Source organism: Aquarana catesbeiana, linkage group LG08, assembly GCF_042186555.1.
Source record: "Aquarana catesbeiana isolate 2022-GZ linkage group LG08, ASM4218655v1, whole genome shotgun sequence".
In the NCBI taxonomy this organism is placed as follows: Eukaryota; Metazoa; Chordata; class Amphibia; order Anura; family Ranidae; genus Aquarana; species Aquarana catesbeiana.
The window spans coordinates 296,278,895-296,299,260 of record NC_133331.1 but is presented as its reverse complement, the minus strand read 5'-3'; the positions used below and the strand labels follow the sequence as shown (position 1 = coordinate 296,299,260).

Below are 20,366 nucleotides of genomic sequence, written 5' to 3'. Positions count from 1 at the left end.
TATCAGGTTGAGGTCAGGACTCTGTGCAGGCCAGTCAAGTTCCTCCACCTCAAACTCCCTCATCCATGTCTTTATGGACCTTGCTTTGTGCACTGGTGTGCAGTCATGTTGGAACAGGAAGGGGCCGTCCCCAAACTCTTCCCACAATATTGGGAGGATGAAATTGTCCAAAATGTCTTGGTATGCTGGCACGTTAAGAGTTCCCTTCACTGGAACTAAGGGGCCAAGCCCCACCCAAAATTCCCCTCCACCACATGATTTGAGCTAGTGTACAAAGCAAGGTCCATAAAGACATGGATGAGCGAGTTTGAGGTGGAGGAACTTGACTGGCCTGCACAGAGTCCTGACCTCAATCCGATAGATCACCTTTGGGATGAATTAGAGTGGGGATTGCGAGTCAGGCCTTCTCGTCCACATCAGTGCCTGACTTCACAAATGCGCTTCTGGAAGAATGATCAAACATTCCCATAGACAGACTCCTAAACCTTGTGGATAGCGTCCCAGAAGAGTTGAAGCTGTTATAGTTGTAAAGGGTGGGCCAACTCAATATTGAACCCTATGGACTAAGACTGGGATGCCATTAAAGTTCATGTGTGTGTAAAGGCAGTATATTACTTTCTAGTCCAGCCTTTCTCAGCCAGGGTTCCTCCAAAGGTTTCTAGAGGTTCCTTAAGCAATGAACAATTTCTGTCTCTCAGTAAAAACTGACATCAATGATCTGTAAGGAGGGCAGTCTTCCCACTGATGATGCTATAAGGGGTCCTTCTCTCATTGGTCACCAATGTAAGGGACCACCACACTGACCACTGATAAGGGGGTCCTTCTCCTATTGGTCACCAATGTAAGGGACCACTACACTGACCACTGATATAAGGGGGTCCTTCTCCCATTGGTCACCAATGTAAGGGACCACTACACTGACCACTGATATAAGGGGGTCCTTCTCCCATTGGTCACCAACGTAAGGGACCACTACACTGACCACTGATATAAAGGGGTCCTTCTCCCACTAGTCACCAATGTAAGGGACCACTACACTGACCACTGATATAAGGGGGTCCTTCTCCCATTGGTCACCAACGTAAGGGACCACCACACTGACAACTGATATAAGGGGGTCCTTCTCCCATTGGTCACCAACGTAAGGGACCACTACACTGACCACTGATATAAGGGGGTCCTTCTCCCACTAGTCACCAATGTAAGGGACCACTACACTGACCACTGATAAGGGGGTCCTTCTCCTATTGGTCACCAATGTAAGGGACCATTACACTGACCACTGATATAAGGGGGTCCTTCTCCCATTGGTCACCAATGTAAGGGACCACTACACTGACCACTGATATAAAGGAGTCCTTCTCCCATTGGTCACCAATGTAAGGGACCACCACACTGACCACTGATAAGGGGGTCCTTCTCCTATTGGTCACCAATGTAAGGGACCACTACACTGACCACTGATATAAGGGGGTCCTTCTCCCATTGGTCACCAATGTAAGGGACCACTACACTGACCACTGATATAAAGGAGTCCTTCTCCCACTAGTCACCAATGTAAGGGACCACTACACTGACCACTGATATAAGGGGGTCCTTCTCCCATTGTTCACCAATGTAAGGGACCACTACACTGACCACTGATATAAGGGGGTCCTTCTCCCATTGGTCACCAATGTAAGGGACCACCACACTGACCACTGATAAGGGGGTCCTTCTCCTATTGGTCACCAATGTAAGGGACCACTACACTGACCACTGATATAAGGGGGTCCTTCTCCCATTGGTCACCAATGTAAGGGACCACCACACTGACCACTGATAAGGGGGTCCTTCTCCCATTGGTCACCAATGTAAGGGACCACTACACTAATATAAGGGGATACAAATAAAAATAAAAAATTGCGCTAAGGGAAAAAAAAAAAAAGGAAAAAATAAAAATAAAATAAAAATAAAAATAAAAAATATGAGCTGCGGTTATAAGTGAGGCACACCAAAACAGAATAAAGAAAGTAAAAACCGCGCTGCAAAGTTTATAGTCCTATATAAAAAAAAAAAGTCCAACAATCATAGATCATGGGTGAGTGACGTGAAATTCCTCAAAATTCAAATCTTGTGGGTGAATAATCAAGTGGACACATCTAGAAGGTAGAGCGCTTACCAGAAGTAAGCCAAAATAGGCGAGTGGCTTAAAACCCAGCCGGGGCCTTTGGAAAACGATCCCAATGGAATAGAAAAGTCACACTCGAGGTGCAGATCCGTCAAGGATTATCCAAAAATATATGAAAAAAAACACCCAGAGGGATTCTCTTCTATACCGTTTTATTTGGTGATGGTTTTATGCTCACTAGCCTTTAAGTATCTGGTAAGCAGACTATTTGGAAGGTTCAATATAACTCATTTAGTGATTTTCACTTATTGCATGATTGCATGGCACTCACCTATCAATCCTAGTTGTGTTTGAGACACTGGATGTGGTTTATGATTTTATATGATTTTCTGTTTTGTGGGGTGCTGCACTTTTTTCTTTTTTTGCATTGGTCTTGTTATCAGTATTATGCTATGTTTTTTTTCATATATTTTTGGATAATCCTTGACGGATCTACACCTACGGCTCGAGTGTGACTTTTCTATTCCATTGGGATCGTTTTCCAAAGGCCCCGGCTGGGTTTTAAGCCACTCGCCTATTTTGGCTTACTTCTGGTAAGCGCTCTACCTTCTAGATGTGTCCACTTGATTATTCACCCACAAGATTTGAATTTTGAGGAATTTCACGTCACTCACCCATGATCTATGATTGTTGGACTTTTTTTTTTATATAGGACTATAAACTTTGCAGCGCGGTTTTTACTTTCTTTATACTAATATAAGGGGGTCCTTCTCCCATTGGTCACCAATGTAAGGGACCAGGGCCGTCTTTAACATTGATTGGATCCTGGGCAAAACTTTTCTTGGGGCCCCTCAATGCAGTTTCGCTCTCCACCTGCTCTGAGACATACAATATATAGCAGCTAGACTCAAAATCAGTTTACTGAATCAGATCAGGCAGCTATTGCCATTGGTCGCCAGAGGTTACAGTGCATCATTACCGCTCACTGACTGGTTGCTAGAGGTTAAAGCACACATTACGGCTCACTGATTAGTTGCTAGAGGTTACAGCACATGATTTCTGCTTGATTGGCTGCTAGAGATTACTGTGGATATGACCTCAGGGGGGCATGATATACATATCAATGCCGACGGCTATACATATGAATGCCGCCATTTACATATGAATTCCGGTAATTTACATGTAAACACAGGGTCTGCCGTAGAGTCATCGGTACACAACAAGAGGGCAGAGCTAGGCAGCATTAGTAACAGCACTTCCCACTGAGATATTGGGAAACCACATGGGACTAAAACCTCAAGGCATGAGGGAATTTAAACCAGAATAATTGGCAAGTATGAGGCAGCTGCTTTGGGCCCCACAACAATGACAGGGCCCAGGGCAGCTGCCCCTTTTGCCCTGCCTTAAAAACGGCTCTGTAAGGGACCACTACACTGACCTCTGATATAAGGGGGTCCTTCTCCCATTGGTCACCAATGTAAGGGACCACTACACTGACCACTGATATAAAGGGGGTCCTTCTCCCATTGGTCACCAATGTAAGGGACCACTACACTGACCACTGATATAAAGGGGGTCGTTCTCCCATTGGTCACCAATGTAAGGGACCACTACACTGACCACTGATATAAAGGGGGTCCTTCTCCCATTGGTCACCAATGTAAGGGACCACTACACTGACCACTGATATAAAGGGGGTCCTTCTCCCATTGGTCACCAATGTAAGGGACCACTACACTGACCACTGATATAAAGGGGGTCCTTCTCCCATTGGTCACCAATGTAAGGGACCACTACACTGACCACTGATATAAAGGGGGTCCTTCTCCCATTGGTCACCAATGTAAGGAACCACTACACTGACCACTGATATAAGGAGTCCTTCTCCCATTGGTCACCAATGTAAGGGACCACTACACTGACCACTGATATAAAGGGGGTCGTTCTCCCATTGGTCACCAATGTAAGGGACCACTACACTGACCACTGATATAAAGGGGGTCCTTCTCCCATTGGTCACCAATGTAAGGGACCACTACACTGACCACTGATATAAAGGGGGTCCTTCTCCCATTGGTCACCAATGTAAGGAACCACTACACTGACCACTGATATAAAGGGGGTCCTTCTCCCATTGGTCACCAATGTAAGGGACCACTACACTGACCACTGATATAAAGGGGGTCCTTCTCCCATCGGTCACCAATGTAAGGGACCACTACACTGATCACTGATATAAGGGGGTCCTTCTCCCATCGGTCACCAATGTAAGGGACCACTACACTGACCACTGATATAAGGAGGTCCTTTTCCCAGTGCCCATCTGTTTGCAAAATTTTATAACAAAATAAGAAAACAGTTTTTTTTTTACATTTTCGGTCTTTTTTTTTTGTTTGTTTAGAAAAAAATAACCCTCCCCCAGAGGTGATTAAATACCACCAAAAGAGAGCTCTATTTGCGTGAAAAAAATTATAAAAATGTCATATGAGTACAATGTTACATGACCGCGTAATTGTCATTCAAAGTGTGACAGCGCTGAAAGCTGAAAATTGCCCTGGGCAGGAAGGGGATTTAAGTGCCTCGTAGGCAGGTGGTTAATCATTCCCCTGGGGTGGCATCTTTATTGTTAACATAGTGTTCCATATTTGAACAAGTCCCCGTCCACAGATCACGTGACCACCCACCACACATTTGTGGGGAAGGGACCCTTGTCCTCTCAACAGTGGAATAAGCTGCTTTGTCAATGAAGGTGTTTGGAAGCTAGCAGAGGTTTATGGGGGGTGGGGTGGGGATGACAGGGGGTGGGGTGTTAGCAAGGTGGCAGTGGGGTGCCAGGTGTGATGAGGATGACGGGGGGGGTGGTCGAGGATGACAGGGGGTGGGGTGTTAGGAAGGGTTAAGTGGGGTGCCAGGTGTGATGAACATGAGGATGAGGATGACAGGCACTAGGTTGTTAGCAAGGTGGCAGTGGGGTGCCAGGTGTGATGAGGATGACGGGGGGGGTGTTAGCAAGATTACATAGTTAGTCAGGTTGAAAAAAGACACAAGTCCATCTAGTAATCTGTAAAATACAATCCCATATACACAATCCTTCACCCACAGTTGATCCAGAGGAAGGTGAAAGACCCCAGCAAAGCATGATCCAATTTGCTACAGCAGGGTAAAAAATTCCTTCCAGATCCCCTGAGAGGCAATCAGATATTCCCTGGATCAACTTTACCTATAAATGTCAGTACCCCGTTATATTCTGTACATTTAGGATATAACCCAGGCCCTTCTTAAAGCAATCTACTGAGCCGACCAGAACCACCTTTGGAGGGAGTCTATTCCACATTTTCACAGCTCTTACTGTAAAGAAACCTTTCCGTATTTGGAGATGAAATCTTTTTTCCGCTAGACGTAAAGAGTGCCCCCTTGTTGTCCTCAGTGATGACCTTAAAGTGAATAACTCAACACCAAGTTCACGATATGGACCACTTATGTATTTATACATGGTGTTCATATCCCCCTTAATCTCCTCTTCTCAAGAGAGGATAAATTCAGTTCCTCTAATCCAGGGGTCTCAAACTTGCGGCCCTCCAGCTGTTGCAAAACTACAATTCCCATGAGGCATTGCAAGACTGACAGTTACAAGCGTGACTCCATCAGACAAAGGCATGATGGGACTTGTATTTTCGCAACAGCTGGAGGGGCCGCTAGTTTGAGACCCCCTGCTCTAATCTTTCCTCATAGCCGAGCTCCGCCATGCCTCTTATCAGTTTGGTTGCCCTTCTCTGCACTTTCTCCAGTTCCCCGATATCCTTTTTGAGAACTGGTGCCCAAAACTGAACTGCATATTCCAGATGAGGTCTTACTAATGATATCTCTCTCTCTGGAGTCCATACCTCTCTTATACAAGAAAGGACTTTGCTCGCTTTGGAAACCGCAGCTTGACATTGCATGTTATTATTGAGCTTATGATCTACCAAAACCGCCAGATCCTTCTCCAGCATTGATTCCCCCAGATCCTTCTCCACCATTGATTCCCCCAGATCCTTCTCCACCATTGATTCCCCCAGATCCTTCTCCACCATTGATTCCCCCAGATCATTCTCCACCATTGATTCCCCCAGATCATTCTCCACCAATGACTCCCCCAGATCATTCTCCACCATTGATTCCCCCAGATCATTCTCCACCATTGATTCCCCCAGATCATTCTCCACCAATGACTCCCCCAGATCATTCTCCACCATTGATTCCCCCAGATCATTCTCCACCATTGATTCCCCCAGATCCTTCTCCACCATGGACTCCCCCAGATCCTTCTCCACTACAGATTCCCCCAGTTGTACTCCCCCTAGTATGTATGATGCATATTCTTAGCCCCCAAGTGCAGAACTTTATATTTATCTACATTAAATCTCATCTGCCACATAGTCGCCCAATTAGACAGAGCATTGAGGTCGGCTTGTAAGTTGGAGACATCCTGTAAGGACGTTATTCCACTGCATAGCTTCTAATATCAGACCCGATATCATTTATAAAGGTATTAAAAAATAATGGTACCAGCACTGAACCTTGGGGTACACCACTTATAACCTTAGACCATTCATAGTAATGCCGCGTACACACGAGCAGACTTTACGGCATACTTTGTCCTGCGGACTTTTCGATGGACTTTACGGCGGACTTTCCGAATGAACGGACTTGCCTACACACGATCAACCAAAGTCCGACGGATTCGTACGTGATGACGTACGACCGGACTAAAACAAGGACGTTCATAGCCAGTAGCCATTAGCTGCCCTAGCGTCGGTTTTTGTCCGTCAGGCTAGCATACAGACGAGCGGACTTTTCGACCGGACTCGAGTCCGTCAAAAAGATTTGAAACATGTTTCATTTCTAGGTCCGTCAAGCTTTTGGGGAAAAAAAAGTCCGCTGGAGCCCACACACGATCGAATTGTCCGACGGACTCCGGTTCGCCGGACCAAGTATGCCGTAAAGTCCGGTCGTGTGTACGCGGCATAAGAGTCATTAACCACTTCAGCCCCGGAAAATTTGGCTGCTGAATGACCAGGCCATTTTTTGCGATTCGGCACTGCGTCACTTTAACTGACAATTGCGCTATTTTTCGCGCTATAAACAAAAAAAGAGAGACAATTTTGAAAAAAACACAATATTTTGTAATAAGATTTAGAAAGGAGAGCAAAGGGCTCTACAATATTTTGTAATTTTTACTGTAATAAATATCCCCATTTTTTTTTTAAAAAAGCTAATTTTTTTTCAGTTTAGGCCAATATGTATTCTTCTACATATGTTTGGTAAAAAAAATCGCAATAAGCGTATATTGATTGGTTTGCACAAAAGTTATAGCGTCTACAAAATAGGGGATAGATTTAGTAGCATTTTTATAATTTTTTTTTTTTTACTAGTAATGGTGGCGATCAGGGATTTTTATCGGGACTGCGACATTATGGCAGACACATCAGACACATTTTTGGGACCATTGGCATTTATGCAGCGATCAGTACTATAAAAATGCATTGATTACTGTATAAATGTCACTGGCAGGGAAGGGGTTAACCACTAGGGGGCGATCAAGGGGTTAACTGTAACTGAAGGGGGAGGGGACTGACTAGAGGAAGTGACGGATTGTGGTTCCTAGCTAACAGGAATGTCAGGGCTGGGCTCAGCCCTTCCTTCTCTGAGATGGCCGCTCAGCTGTCGGCTAATTGCCAGCTCCTATCTCTCTCCACAGTTACCCAGCTGTTGTTGATTCTGCTCGTCAGTCCTGCCTACTTAAAGCCGTCCAGCTCACTTGATCTCTGCCTTCGCCAACATCACAGAGACTTTCTCCTGCGTTCCTGTTGAAGACCTGCTCGGCTGACGTTCCTTCTGGCTCCTAATCTTGCTTGCTGTACTACTACGTTTATCTATGGCTCTCTGACATTTGCTTGGCTGACTACCCGATCCGGTTATTGAACTCTGGCTTGTTTTGACTACGTTTACTCTGTTTACCTTATTATTATTATTAAACAAGTGTGATTTAACTATACTTCTGTCTTGGTCTGATTCATGGTTCCTGATAAGGAACACACGATCTGTCACTGCTCTCAGAACAGAACAGAGATTTGTGTGTTTTCACACACACTTCCGTGTTCTGTCTCTGGTGCTCGCGGTCGCTCATGGCCGGCAGTCATTGCGACCGTCGGCCACAAGCATCGGCACCCACGCTGTGCAGCGGGCGCGCGCCCGCTATCCCGATCCCGTGAGCCGACGTATGGCTACGACGGCTCGCGGGATCATGCCGACCTTCCGCAGTAAAATGAGGGAGGCTGGTCGGCAAGCGGTTAACCACTATTCTCTGAATTTGGGTTTTTAGCCAGTTTTATATCCATTTACAAACTGATATTTCCAAGCCTGTAGACTTTACCTTACCCATAAGCCTTGTGGGGGGAACTGTGTCAAATGCTTTTGCAAAATCCAGGTATACCACGTTCACAGCCACCCCTCTGTCCAAGTATACCACGTTCACAGCCACCCCTCTGTCCAAGTATACAACGTCCACAGCCACCCCTCTGTCCAAGTATACCACGTCCACAGCCACCCCTCTGTCCAAGTATACCACGTTCACAGCCACCCCTCTGTCCAAGTATACCACATCCACAGCCACCCCTCTGTCCAAGTATACCACATCCACAGCCACCTCTCTGTCCAAGTATGCCACGTCCACAGCCACCCCTCTGTCCAAGGTTTTACTTACCTCTTCATAAAAAGAAATAAGGTTTGTTTGACAACTTCTCTTTCATGAATCCATGCTGTCTGTTGCTTAAAATATTTTTTCCCAGCAAGAACTCATCTCTGTGGTGTTTTATTAGACTCTCCAGTATATACCCGACTATAGAAGTTACAGTAACAGGTCTATAGTTACTTGGTAAAGACTTTGATCCCTTTTAAATATGAGCACCACATTGGCCCTACGCCAATCCAGCGGTACCATTCCCGTCATTAACGAGTCCCTAAATATCAGAAACAATGGCTTTGAAATGACAGAGCTCAATTCTTTTAGGATCCGTGGATGGATGTCACCTGGTTCAGGTGCTTTATCCACCTTCATTCTAAGTATTTCTGGACTAGATCACTTTTGAGCCTTTCTGGATCATTTGGGGCTGTGTCAATACCACCCCCATTATGGACATGAGCTCCCCCATGCTCCTTTGTATACACAGAGCTGAAGAAAGTATTTAATAAATTTGCCTTCTGTGACAGACCTAGCCGAGACAGAGGCTTTTGGAGGGGACTGAATGCTAGCCTCTTGCCTTTTGATTAAGGGCCCTGGATTTTCAAGGGAACAATACTCTTTGCGAGGTGAATGAGAAATCCAGTCTCATCTGTACTAATCGGACTCAATCTTGTATATATTGTATGTTGCCTCATTCTGTTGTGGACTCGTTGCTGTGATCATTTGGGATGTGTGTCTCTATGGGGGGAGGGGGGATTCCTCCGGCAGCCCCCTGCTAAGACTGTTTACTAAAGAAAAGTTTGAACACACCTGACCTGTGTGTCCATTGTCTTTGGACAGTTTGGCCCGCCCTCTTTTCCAAGTGTACCACCCCCATTATGGACATGAGCTCCCCCATGCTCCTTTGTATACACAGAGCTGAAGAAAGTATTTAATAAATTTGCCTTCTCGTTGTCCCCAGTTACTCACTCTAGATTATTTTAGAAAGGGCCTACATGCTCAGACCTGACCTTTTTACTATTAATATTTTAGAAGATGTTTTTGGGGTTTGTCCTAATATCTTTTGCAATCCACCGTTCCTTTTGCATTTTTGCATCCTTAATTTCTTTTTTACATATTCTGTTATATTCTTTGTAACATTTAAATGATGATAGTGTTCCTTCATTTTTATATTTTTTAAAAGTTATTTTCTTATTATTTATAGCCATTTTAACTTTGCTGCAGTGGGGTGCCAGGTGTGATGAAGTAGAGGATGGCAGGAGGTAGTGTGTTAGCAAGGTTGCAGTGGGGTTCCAGGTGTGATGAACATGAGGATGACATAAGTAGGGTGTTAGCAATGGGGTGCCAGGTATGATGAGGATGACAGAGGGTGGGGTGCTATCAAGGTGGCAGTGGTTTACCAGATGTGATGAAGATGAGGATGGCAGGGGGTAGGTTGTTAGCAGGGTTGCAGTGGGGTGTCAGAAGAGAGGAGGATGAGAGAGGGTAGTGTGCCAGGAAGCTGGCAGTGGGGTGCCAGATAGGAGGAGGATGAGAGGGAGTAGTGTGTTAGCAAGGTGGCAGTGGGGTGCTAGGTGGGAGGAGGATGAGAGGGAGTAGTGTGTTAGGAATATGGCAGTGGAGTGCCAGATAGGAGGGGGTGAGGGGGTAGTGTGTTAGGAAGGTGGCAGTGGGGTGTCAGGTGGGAAGAGTATGAGAGGAGGTAGTGTGTTAGCAAGGTGGCAGTAGGTGTCAGGTGGGAGGATGAGCGAGGGGAGTGTGTTAAGAAGGTGGCAGTGGGGTGTCAGGTGGGAGGATGAGAGGGGGTAGTGTGTTAGGAAGGTGGCAGTGGGGTGCCAGATGAGAGGGGGTAGTGTGTTAGGAAGGTGGCAGTGGGGTGTCAGGTGGGAGGATGAGAGGGGTAGTGTGTTAGCAAGCTGGCAGTGAGGTGCCAGGTGGAAGGAGGATGAAAGGGGGTAGTGTGCCAGGAAACTGGCAGTGGGGTGTCAGATAGGAGGATGAGAGAGGGTAGTGTGTTAGCAAGGTAGCAGCGGGGTGCCAGGTGGAAGGAGGATGAGAGGGGGTAGTGTGTTAGGAAGGTGGCAGCGGGGTGCCAAGTGGGAGGATGAGAGGGGGTAGTGTGTTAGCAAGGTAGCAGTGGGGTGCCAGGTGGGAGGAGGATGAGAGGGGGTAGTGTGTTAGGAAGGTGGCAGTGGGGTGCCAGGTGGGAGGATGAGAGGGGGTAGTGTGTTAGCAAGGTAGCAGCGGGGTGCCAGGTGGGAGGAGGATGGGAGGGGGTAGTTTGTTAGCAAGGTAGCAGTGGGGTGCCAGGTGGGAGGATGGGAGGGGGTAGTGTGTTAGGAAGGTGGCAGTGGGGTGCCAGGTGGGAGGATGAGAGGGGGTAGTGTGTTAGCAAGGTAGCAGTGGGGTGCCAGGTGGGAGGAGGATGAGAGGGAGGAGTGTGTTAGGAAGGTAGCAGTGGGGTGTCAGGTGAGAGGAGGATGGGAGGGGGTAGTGTGTTAGGAAGGTGGCAGTGGGGTGTCAGGAAGATGAGAGGGAGTAGTGTGTTAGGAAGGTGGCAATGGGGTGCAAGATTGGAGGAGGATGGGAGGGGGTAGTGTGTTAGGAAGGTGGCAGTGGGGTGCCAGGTGGGAGGAGGATGAGAGGGAGTAGTGTGTTAGGAAGGTGGCAGTGGGGTGCCAGGAGGATGAGAGGGAGTAGTGTGTTAGGAAGGTGGCAGTGGGGTGTCAGGTGGGATGAGGATGGGAGGGGGCAGTGTGTTAGGAAGGTGGCAGTGGGGTGCAAGGTGGGAGGAGGATGGGAGGGGGTAGTGTGTTAGGAAGGTGGCAGTGGCGTGTCAGGTGGGAGGAGGATGAGAGGGAGTAGTGTGTTAGGAAGGTGGCAGTGGGGTGTCAGGTGGGAGGAGGATGGGAGGGGGTAGTATATTAGGAAGGTGGCAGTGGGGTGTCAGGTGGGAGGAGGATGGGAGGGGGTAGTATATTAGGAAGGTGGCAGTGGGGTGTCAGGTGGGAGGAGGATGAGAGGGGGTAATGTGTTAGGAAGGTGGCAGTGGGGTGCCAGGTGGGAGGAGGATGAGAGGGAGTAGTGTGTTAGGAAGGTGGCAGTGGGGTGCCAGGTGGGATGAGGATGGGAGGGGGTAGTGTGTTAGGAAGGTGGCAGTGGGGTGCCAGGTGGGAGGAGGATGGGAGGGGGTAGTGTGTTAGGAAGGTGGCAGTGGGGTGCCAGGTGGGAGGAGGATGAGAGGGAGTAGTGTGTTAGGAAGGTGGCAGTGGGGTGTCAGGTGGGAGGAGGATGGGAGGGGGTAGTGTGTTAGGAAGGTGGCAGTGGGGTGTCAGGTGGGAGGAGGATGGGAGGGAGTAGTGTGTTGGGAAGGTGGCAGTGGGGTGCCAGGTGGGAGGAGGATGAGAGGGGGTAGTGTGTTAGGAAGGTGGCAGTGGGGTGTCAGATGGGAGGAGGATGGGAGGGGGTAGTGTGTTAGGAAGGTGGCAGCGGGGTGTCAGGTGGGATGAGGATGGGAGGGGGTAGTGTGTTAGGAAGGTGGCAGCGGGGTGTCAGGTGGGATGAGGATGGGAGGGGGTAGTGTGTTAGGAAGATGGCAGCGGGGTGCCAGGTGGGAGGAGGATGAGAGGGGGTAGTGTGTTAGGAAGGTGGCAGCGGGGTGCCAGGTGGGAGGAGGATGAGAGGGGGTAGTGTGTTAGGAAGGTGGCAGCGGGGTGTCAGGTGGGAAGAGGATGGGAGGGGGCAGTGTGTTAGGAAGGTGGCAGTGGGGTGTCAGGTGGGAGGATGAGAGGGAGTAGTGTGTTAGGAAGGTGGCAGTGGGGTGTCAGGTGGGAGGAGGAGAGGGGGTAGTGTGTTAGGAAGGTGGCAGTGGGGTGTCAGGTGGGAGGAGGATGGGAGGGAGTAGTGTGTTGGGAAGGTGGCAGTGGGGTGCCAGGTGGGAGGAGGATGAGAGGGGGTAGTGTGTTAGGAAGGTGGCAGTGGGGTGCCAGGTGGGAGGATGAGAGGGAGTATTGTGTTAGGAAGGTGGCAGTGGGGTGTCAGATGGGAGGAGGATGGGAGGGGGTAGTGTGTTAGGAAGGTGGCAGCGGGGTGCCAGGTGGGATGAGGATGGGAGGGGGTAGTGTGTTAGGAAGGTGGCAGTGGGGTGCCAGGTGGGAGGAGGATGAGAGGGGGTAGTGTGTTAGGAAGGTGGCAGTGGGGTTTTAGGTGGGATGAGGATGGGAGGGGGTAGTGTGTTAGGAAGGTGGCAGCGGGGTGCCAGGTGGGAGGATGATGAGAGGGGGTAGTGTGTTAGGAAGGTGGCAGTGGGGTGCCAGGTGGGAGGATGAGAGGGGGTAATGTGTTAGGAAGGTGGCAGTGGGGTGCCAGGTGGGAGGAGGATGAGAGGGAGTAGTGTGTTAGGAAGGTGGCAGTGGGGTGCCAAGTGGGATGAGGATGGGAGGGGGTAGTGTGTTAGGAAGGTGGCAGTGGGGTGCCAGGTGGGAGGAGGATGGGAGGGGGCAGTGTGTTAGGAAGGTGGCAGTGGGGTGTCAGGTGGGAGGAGGATGGGAGGGGGCAGTGTGTTAGGAAGGTGGCAGTGGGGTGTCAGGTGGGAGGAGGATGGGAGGGGGTAGTGTGTTAGGAAGGTGGCAGTGGGGTGTCAGGTGGGAGGAGGATGGGAGGGGGCAGTGTGTTAGGAAGGTGGCAGTGGGGTGTCAGGTGGGACGAGGATGGGAGGGGGCAGTGTGTTAGGAAGGTGGCAGTGGGGTGTCAGGTGGGAGGAGGATGGGAGGGGGTAGTGTGTTAGGAAGGTGGCAGTGGGGTGTCAGGTGGGAGGAGGATGGGAGGGGGCAGTGTGTTAGGAAGGTGGCAGTGGGGTGTCAGGTGGGAGGAGGATGGGAGGGGGCAGTGTGTTAGGAAGGTGGCAGTGGGGTGTCAGGTGGGAGGATGGGAGGGGGCAGTGTGTTAGGAAGGTGGCAGTGGGGTGTCAGGTGGGATGAGGATGGGAGGGGGCAGTGTGTTAGGAAGGTGGCAGTGGGGTGCCAGGAGGATGAGGATGGGAGGGGGTAGTGTATTAGGAAGGTGGCAGTGGGGTGCCAGGTGGGAGGAGGCTGGGAGGGGGTAGTGTGTTAGGAAGGTGGCAGTGGGGTGTCAGGTGGGAGGAGGATGGGAGGGAGTAGTGTGTTGGGAAGGTGGCAGTGGGGTGCCAGGTGGGAGGAGGATGAGAGGGGGTAGTGTGTTAGGAAGGTGGCAGTGGGGTGCCAGGTGGGAGGATGAGAGGGAGTATTGTGTTAGGAAGGTGGCAGTGGGGTGTCAGATGGGAGGAGGATGGGAGGCGGTAGTGTGTTAGGAAGGTGGCAGCGGGGTGCCAGGTGGGATGAGGATGGGAGGGGGTAGTGTGTTAGGAAGGTGGCAGTGGGGTGCCAGGTGGGAGGAGGATGAGAGGGGGTAGTGTGTTAGGAAGGTGGCAGTGGGGTGTCAGGTGGGATGAGGATGGGATGGGGTAGTCTGTTAGAAAGGTGGCAGCGGGGTGCCAGGTGGGAGGAGGATGAGAGGGGGTAGTGTGTTAGGAAGGTGGCAGCGGGGTGCCAGGTGGGAGGATGAGAGGGGGTAATGTGTTAGGAAGGTGGCAGTGGGGTGCCAGGTGGGAGGAGGATGAGAGGGAGTAGTGTGTTAGGAAGGTGGCAGTGGGGTGCCAGGTGGGATGAGGATGGGAGGGGGTAGTGTGTTGGGAAGGTGGCAGTGGGGTGCCAGGTGGGAGGAGGATGAGAGGGGGTAGTGTGTTAGGAAGGTGGCAGTGGGGTGCCAGGTGGGAGGATGAGAGGGAGTATTGTGTTAGGAAGGTGGCAGTGGGGTGTCAGATGGGAGGGGGTAGTGTGTTAGGAAGGTGGCAGCGGGGTGCCAGGTGGGATGAGGATGGGAGGGGGTAGTGTGTTAGGAAGGTGGCAGTGGGGTGCCAGGTGGGAGGAGGATGAGAGGGGGTAGTGTGTTAGGAAGGTGGCAGTGGGGTGTCAGGTGGGATGAGGATGGGAGGGGGTAGTGTGTTAGGAAGGTGGCAGCGGGGTGCCAGGTGGGAGGAGGATGAGAGGGGGTAGTGTGTTAGGAAGGTGGCAGCGGGGTGCCAGGTGGGAGGATGAGAGGGGGTAATGTGTTAGGAAGGTGGCAGTGGGGTGCCAGGTGGGAGGAGGATGAGAGGGAGTAGTGTGTTAGGAAGGTGGCAGTGGGGTGCCAGGTGGGAGGAGGATGGGAGGTGGCAGTGGGGTGTCAGGTGGGAGGAGGATGGGAGGGGGTAATGTGTTAGGAAGGTGGCAGTGGGGTGTCAGGTGGGAGGAGGATGGGAGGGGGTAGTGTGTTAGGAAGGTGGCAGTGGGGTGTCAGGTGGGAGGAGGATGGGAGGGGGCAGTGTGTTAGGAAGGTGGCAGTGGGGTGTCAGGTGGGAGGAGGATGGGAGGGGGCAGTGTGTTAGGAAGGTGGCAGTGGGGTGTCAGGTGGGAGGGGGCAGTGTGTTAGGAAGGTGGCAGTGGGGTGTCAGGTGGGAGGAGGATGGGAGGGGGCAGTGTGTTAGGAAGGTGGCAGTGGGGTGTCAGGTGGGAGGAGGCAGTGTGTTAGGAAGGTGGCAGTGGGGTGTCAGGTGGGATGAGGATGGGAGGGGTCAGTGTGTTAGGAAGGTGGCAGTGGGGTGCAGGAGGATGAGAGGGGGTAGTGTATTAGGAAGGTGGCAGTGGGGTGCCAGGTGGGAGGAGGCTGGGAGGGGGTAGTGTGTTAGGAAGGTGGCAGTGGGGTGTCAGGTGGGAGGAGGTTGTGTATTAGGAAGGTGGCAGTGGGGTGCCAGGTGCGAGGAGGATGGGAGGGGGTAATGTGTTAGGAAGGTGGCAGTGGGGTGTCAGGTGGGAGGAGGATGGGAGGGGGTAATGTGTTAGGAAGGTGGCAGTGGGGTGCCAGGAGGATGAGGATGGGAGGGGGTAGTGTATTACGAAGGTGGCAGTGGGGTGCCAGGAGGATGAGGATGGGAGGGGGTAGTGTTTTAGGAAGGTGGCAGTGGGGTGCCAGGAGGATGAGGATGGGAGGGGGTAGTGTATTAGGAAGGTGGCAGTGGGGTGTCAGGTGGGAGGAGGATGGGAGGGGGCAGTGTGTTAGGAAGGTGGCAGTGGGGTGTCAGGTGGGATGAGGATGGGAGGGGGCAGTGTGTTAGGAAGGTGGCAGTGGGGTGCCAGGAGGATGAGGATGGGAGGGGGTAGTGTATTAGGAAGGTGGCAGTGGGGTGCCAGGTGGGAGGAGGCTGGGAGGGGGTAGTGTGTTAGGAAGGTGGCAGTAGGATGGGAGGGGGTAATGTGTTAGGAAGGTGGCAGTGGGGTGCCAGGTGGGAGGAGGATGGGAGGGGGTAGTGTATTAGGAAGGTGGCAGTGGGGTGCCAGGTGGGAGGAGGATGGGAGGGGGTAATGTGTTAGGAAGGTGGCAGTGGGGTGTCAGGTGGGAGGAGGATGGGAGGGGGTAATGTGTTAGGAAGGTGGCAGTGGGGTGCCAGGAGGATGAGGATGGGAGGGGGTAGTGTATTAGGAAGGTGGCAGTGGGGTGCCAGGAGGATGAGGATGGGAGGGAGTAGTGTGTTAGGAAGGTGGCAGTGGGGTGCCAAGTGGGAGGAGGATGGGAGGGAGTAGTGTGTTAGGAAGGTGGCAGTGGGGTGTCAGGTGGGAGGAGGATGGGAGGGGGCAGTGTGTTAGGAAGGTGGCAGTGGGGTGCCAGGTGGGATGAGGATGGGAGGGGGTAGTGTATTAGGAAGGTGGCAGTGGGGTGCCAAGTGGGAGGAGGATGGGAGGGAGTAGTGTGTTAGGAAGGTGGCAGTGGGGTGTCAGGTGGGAGGAGGATGGGAGGGGGCAGTGTGTTAGGAAGGTGGCAGTGGGGTGCCAGGTGGGAGGAGGATGGGAGGGGGTAGTGTATTAGGAAGGTGGCAGTGGGGTGCCAAGTGGGAGGAGGATGGGAGGGAGTAGTGTGTTAGGAAGGTGGCAGTGGGGTGTCAGGTGGGAGGAGGATGGGAGGGGGCAGTGTGTTAGGAAGGTGGCAGTGGGGTGCCAGGTGGGAGGAGGATGGGAGGGGGTAGTGTATTAGGAAGGTGGCAGTGGGGTGCCAAGTGGGAGGAGGATGGGAGGGAGTAGTGTGTTAGGAAGGTGGCAGTGGGGTGTCAGGTGGGAGGAGGATGGGAGGGGGCAGTGTGTTAGGAAGGTGGCAGTGGGGTGCCAGGTGGGAGGAGGATGAGAGGGGAGAAAGAGAAAAAGAGGAAAGGCACAGAAAGAGAGAAAGAAGGATCACAAATATGAAAAAAGAAAACGACACATTTTTCACACGATCCGTTTTATTTTCTGAATTTAGAAATAAATGTATTTATAAAAGTTTAGACATCTATTCCCTCATATGTACGTCTGCACGCTGGAACTGATGGTGCAAAAACATGGCCGGTGGTGTCATCTCCTTTATGGAAATCACTGCTTCTGGAAATCCAGTACAGCCGGTGTCCTCATGCAGTTATGGGAGGCGGAGCATCCATCCATCAAGATGCGACATCCCACCCACTGTGTTCTTTTTTAGTTACCGGGCATGGAGGAGGAGGGGGGAGGGAGGAACTGGGCTATCATATAGGATCTGTACACACCCCCAAATGTGTGATGTCTCACCATGTGACCTGAATAGCTCAGCGCAAACAGGAAATGTTCTCTCCAGCAATAGAGACCAAACTGAGCATGTGCAGCCCGACTACCCTCGCTGTGTCTTATCCAGACTTGTCCAGTGTGATGGTGCAGGGGGGGGGATCTGTGCATACAGGATCAAACAGCCTTTTTACACAATGCAGAGGATTAACCCCTTAAGTTTTACAGTGATTATAATAAGCATGCTATTCTGCACATACAGACAGATTTACTTTGCCAAAAAAAAAAAAAAAAAAAAGGTAAAAGGACTCCATTTTTATTAGCTTTCTTTTCTTTTTTTTGTGCTTCTTCCCCGCATGAGAGCTGTGATTGTCCAGCAACATTCATATAGAAGACATTTCCCACACTCGAAGGCACTAATACACCTTAAGGATTTTTATGGGACCCCTGATGTACAGGAAAACAGGACTTCAGTGAGGAACATTTCCCTCACTCAGAACAGGAATACGGCTTCTCCCCTATGTGAGATCTCTGATGTCTGGAAAGATCTCTCTTATATGAATAACATTTCCCGCACTCAGGACAGGAATACGGCTTGTCCCCCGTGTGAGAGCTCTGATGTCTGGAAAGATCACTCTTATATGAATAACATTTCTCGCACTCAGGACAGGAATACGGCTTGTCCCCCGTGTGAGATCTCTGATGTGCATATAAATGCGACCTCCTTGAAAAACATTTTTTGCACTCAGGGCAGGAATACGGCTTCTCCCCTGTGTGAGACCTCTGATGTGTGAGAAGTTGCGATTTTTCTACAAAGCATTTCCCACACTCAGAACAGGAATACGGCTTCTCCCCCGTGTGCGATCTCTGATGTCTGGAAAGATGGGCTATCTGCGAAAAACATTTCCCGCACTCAGAACAGGAATGCGGCTTCTCCCCCGTGTGCGATCTCTGATGTCTATAGAGGCTGGACTTCTGTGAAAAACATTTCCCGCACTCAGCACAGGAAAATTGCTTCTCCCCTATGTGAGACCTCTGATGCGTGACCAGGTCTGATTTCATTGCAAAACACTTCCCGCACTCAGAACAGGAATACGGTTTCTCACCCGTGTGCGACTTCTGATGTCTAAAAAGGCTGAACTTCAATGAAAAACATTTCCCGCACTCAGAACAGGAAAATTGCTTCTGCTCTGTGTGAGACTTCTGATGTGTGACAAGGTCTGATTTTACTGCAAAACATTTCCCGCACACAGAACAGGAAAATGGCTTCACCTCTATGTGAGACCTGTGATGTTTGAGAAGGCGGGATTTTACTGCAAAACATTTCCCGCATTCAGAGCAGGAATACGGCTTCTCACCCGTGTGCAATTTCTGATGTAAAGAAAGACTGAACTTCAATGAAAAACATTTCCCGCACACAGAACAGTAAAATGGCTTCACCTCCATGTGGGACCTCTGATGTTTGGCAAGGTCGGAACTTGATGCAAAACTTTTCCCGCATTTAGAACAGGAATATGGTTTCTCCCCCGTGTGACATCTCTGATGTATACAAAGACTGGACTTGAATGAAAAACATTTCCCGCACTCAGGACAGGAATAAGGCTTCTCCCCAGTGTGAGATCTCTGATGTGTGTAAAGATGGGCTCTCTGTGAAAAACATTTCCCACATTCAGAACAGGAATACGGCTTCTCCCCCGTGTGTGATCTCTGATGTCTAAAAAGACTGGACTTCAGTGAGAAACATTTCCCGCACTGTGAACAAGAAAATTGCTTCTCCTCCGTGTGAGATCTCTGATGTGTGGCAAGTTCTGATTTCATTTCAAAACATTTCCCGCACTCAGGACAGGAATGCGGCTTCTCACCTGTGTGCAATCTCTGATGTCTGTTAAGACCGAACTTCCCTGAAAACCTTTTTCCGCACTCAGAACAAGAATACGGCTTTTCTTCTGTGTGAGATGTCAGGTGTGTGTAAAGATTGAACTTCCGTGAAAAACATTTCCCGCACTCGGGACAGGAATACGGCTTTTCCCCGTTTGGTTTCTCTCCTGTGTGAGATCGTTTATGCGCATTAAGACGGCATTTAAAACGGAAACACTTCCCGCACTCAGCACAGGAGAACCTCTGATCTGTCGGAAGGATGGCACCGTCCCTCACAGTCTGAGGTTCCTCAGGATAAGAGGAATACGATGGTCCGGCACCGTCCCTCACAGTCTGAGGTTCCTCAGGATAAGAGGAATACGATGGTCCGGCACCGTCCCGCACAGTCTGAGGTTCCTCAGGATAAGAGGAATACGATGGTCCGGCACCGTCCCTCACAGTCTGAGGTTCCTCAGGATAAGAGGAATACGATGGTCCGGCACCGTCCCGCACAGTCTGAGGTTCCTCAGGATAAGAGGAATACGATGGTCCATCTACACTGTGTGGTGCCGGATGGACATTTGAGGTAGTCGGGTTTTCTCCTGGACTATACTGTGTGATGTCCTCATCTTCTACTTTACAGTCTGGAGACAAAGTGAGACAATCCTCTGAGGTTTTCCTCATCTCCCGTCCATCTACTAAAATAGAAATACAAAGATTATTACTAGACATGAGCAGATTGGTTCCCCTAAACCAGGACTCCGCCCACATCAGGCAGCTTTGTCTCTGAGGATCTTATAATTCCCCCCTCAAGGTAACTAGTAAATTAGTTCTGAGGAATTTTGTACGTCAATTACTGTTATTTTAGGTAAAAACACCCAGCTATGAACCCAAGAGATGGAGACAGCTATGGTCCAGGCAGAGGTGATCCCACCCAGCATAATCGGGAATCTTGGTTATGGAACTATAGTGAGTATGAGCTTCGGCTCCTGGACCTTACTAAAAAGGAAGATGCTTTATACCAACCAGAACATTTTTGAACATGGTAACAAGG

General features: G+C 50.5%; 1 protein-coding gene across 1 annotated transcript in view; it reads right to left on the bottom strand.

Moving 5' to 3' along the window:
• Nucleotides 1-20,059, bottom strand: part of LOC141106828 (uncharacterized) — a 44,856-nt gene extending 24,797 nt beyond the window's left edge. Inside the window, exon 1 of the mRNA XM_073597757.1 lies at nt 17,948-20,059. Within this exon, the coding sequence (XP_073453858.1) occupies nt 17,948-20,044 (2,097 nt within the window). The 5' untranslated portion in view covers nt 20,045-20,059. The remainder of the gene's footprint in view (nt 1-17,947) is intronic.
• Nucleotides 20,060-20,366: the final 307 nt, after the last annotated feature.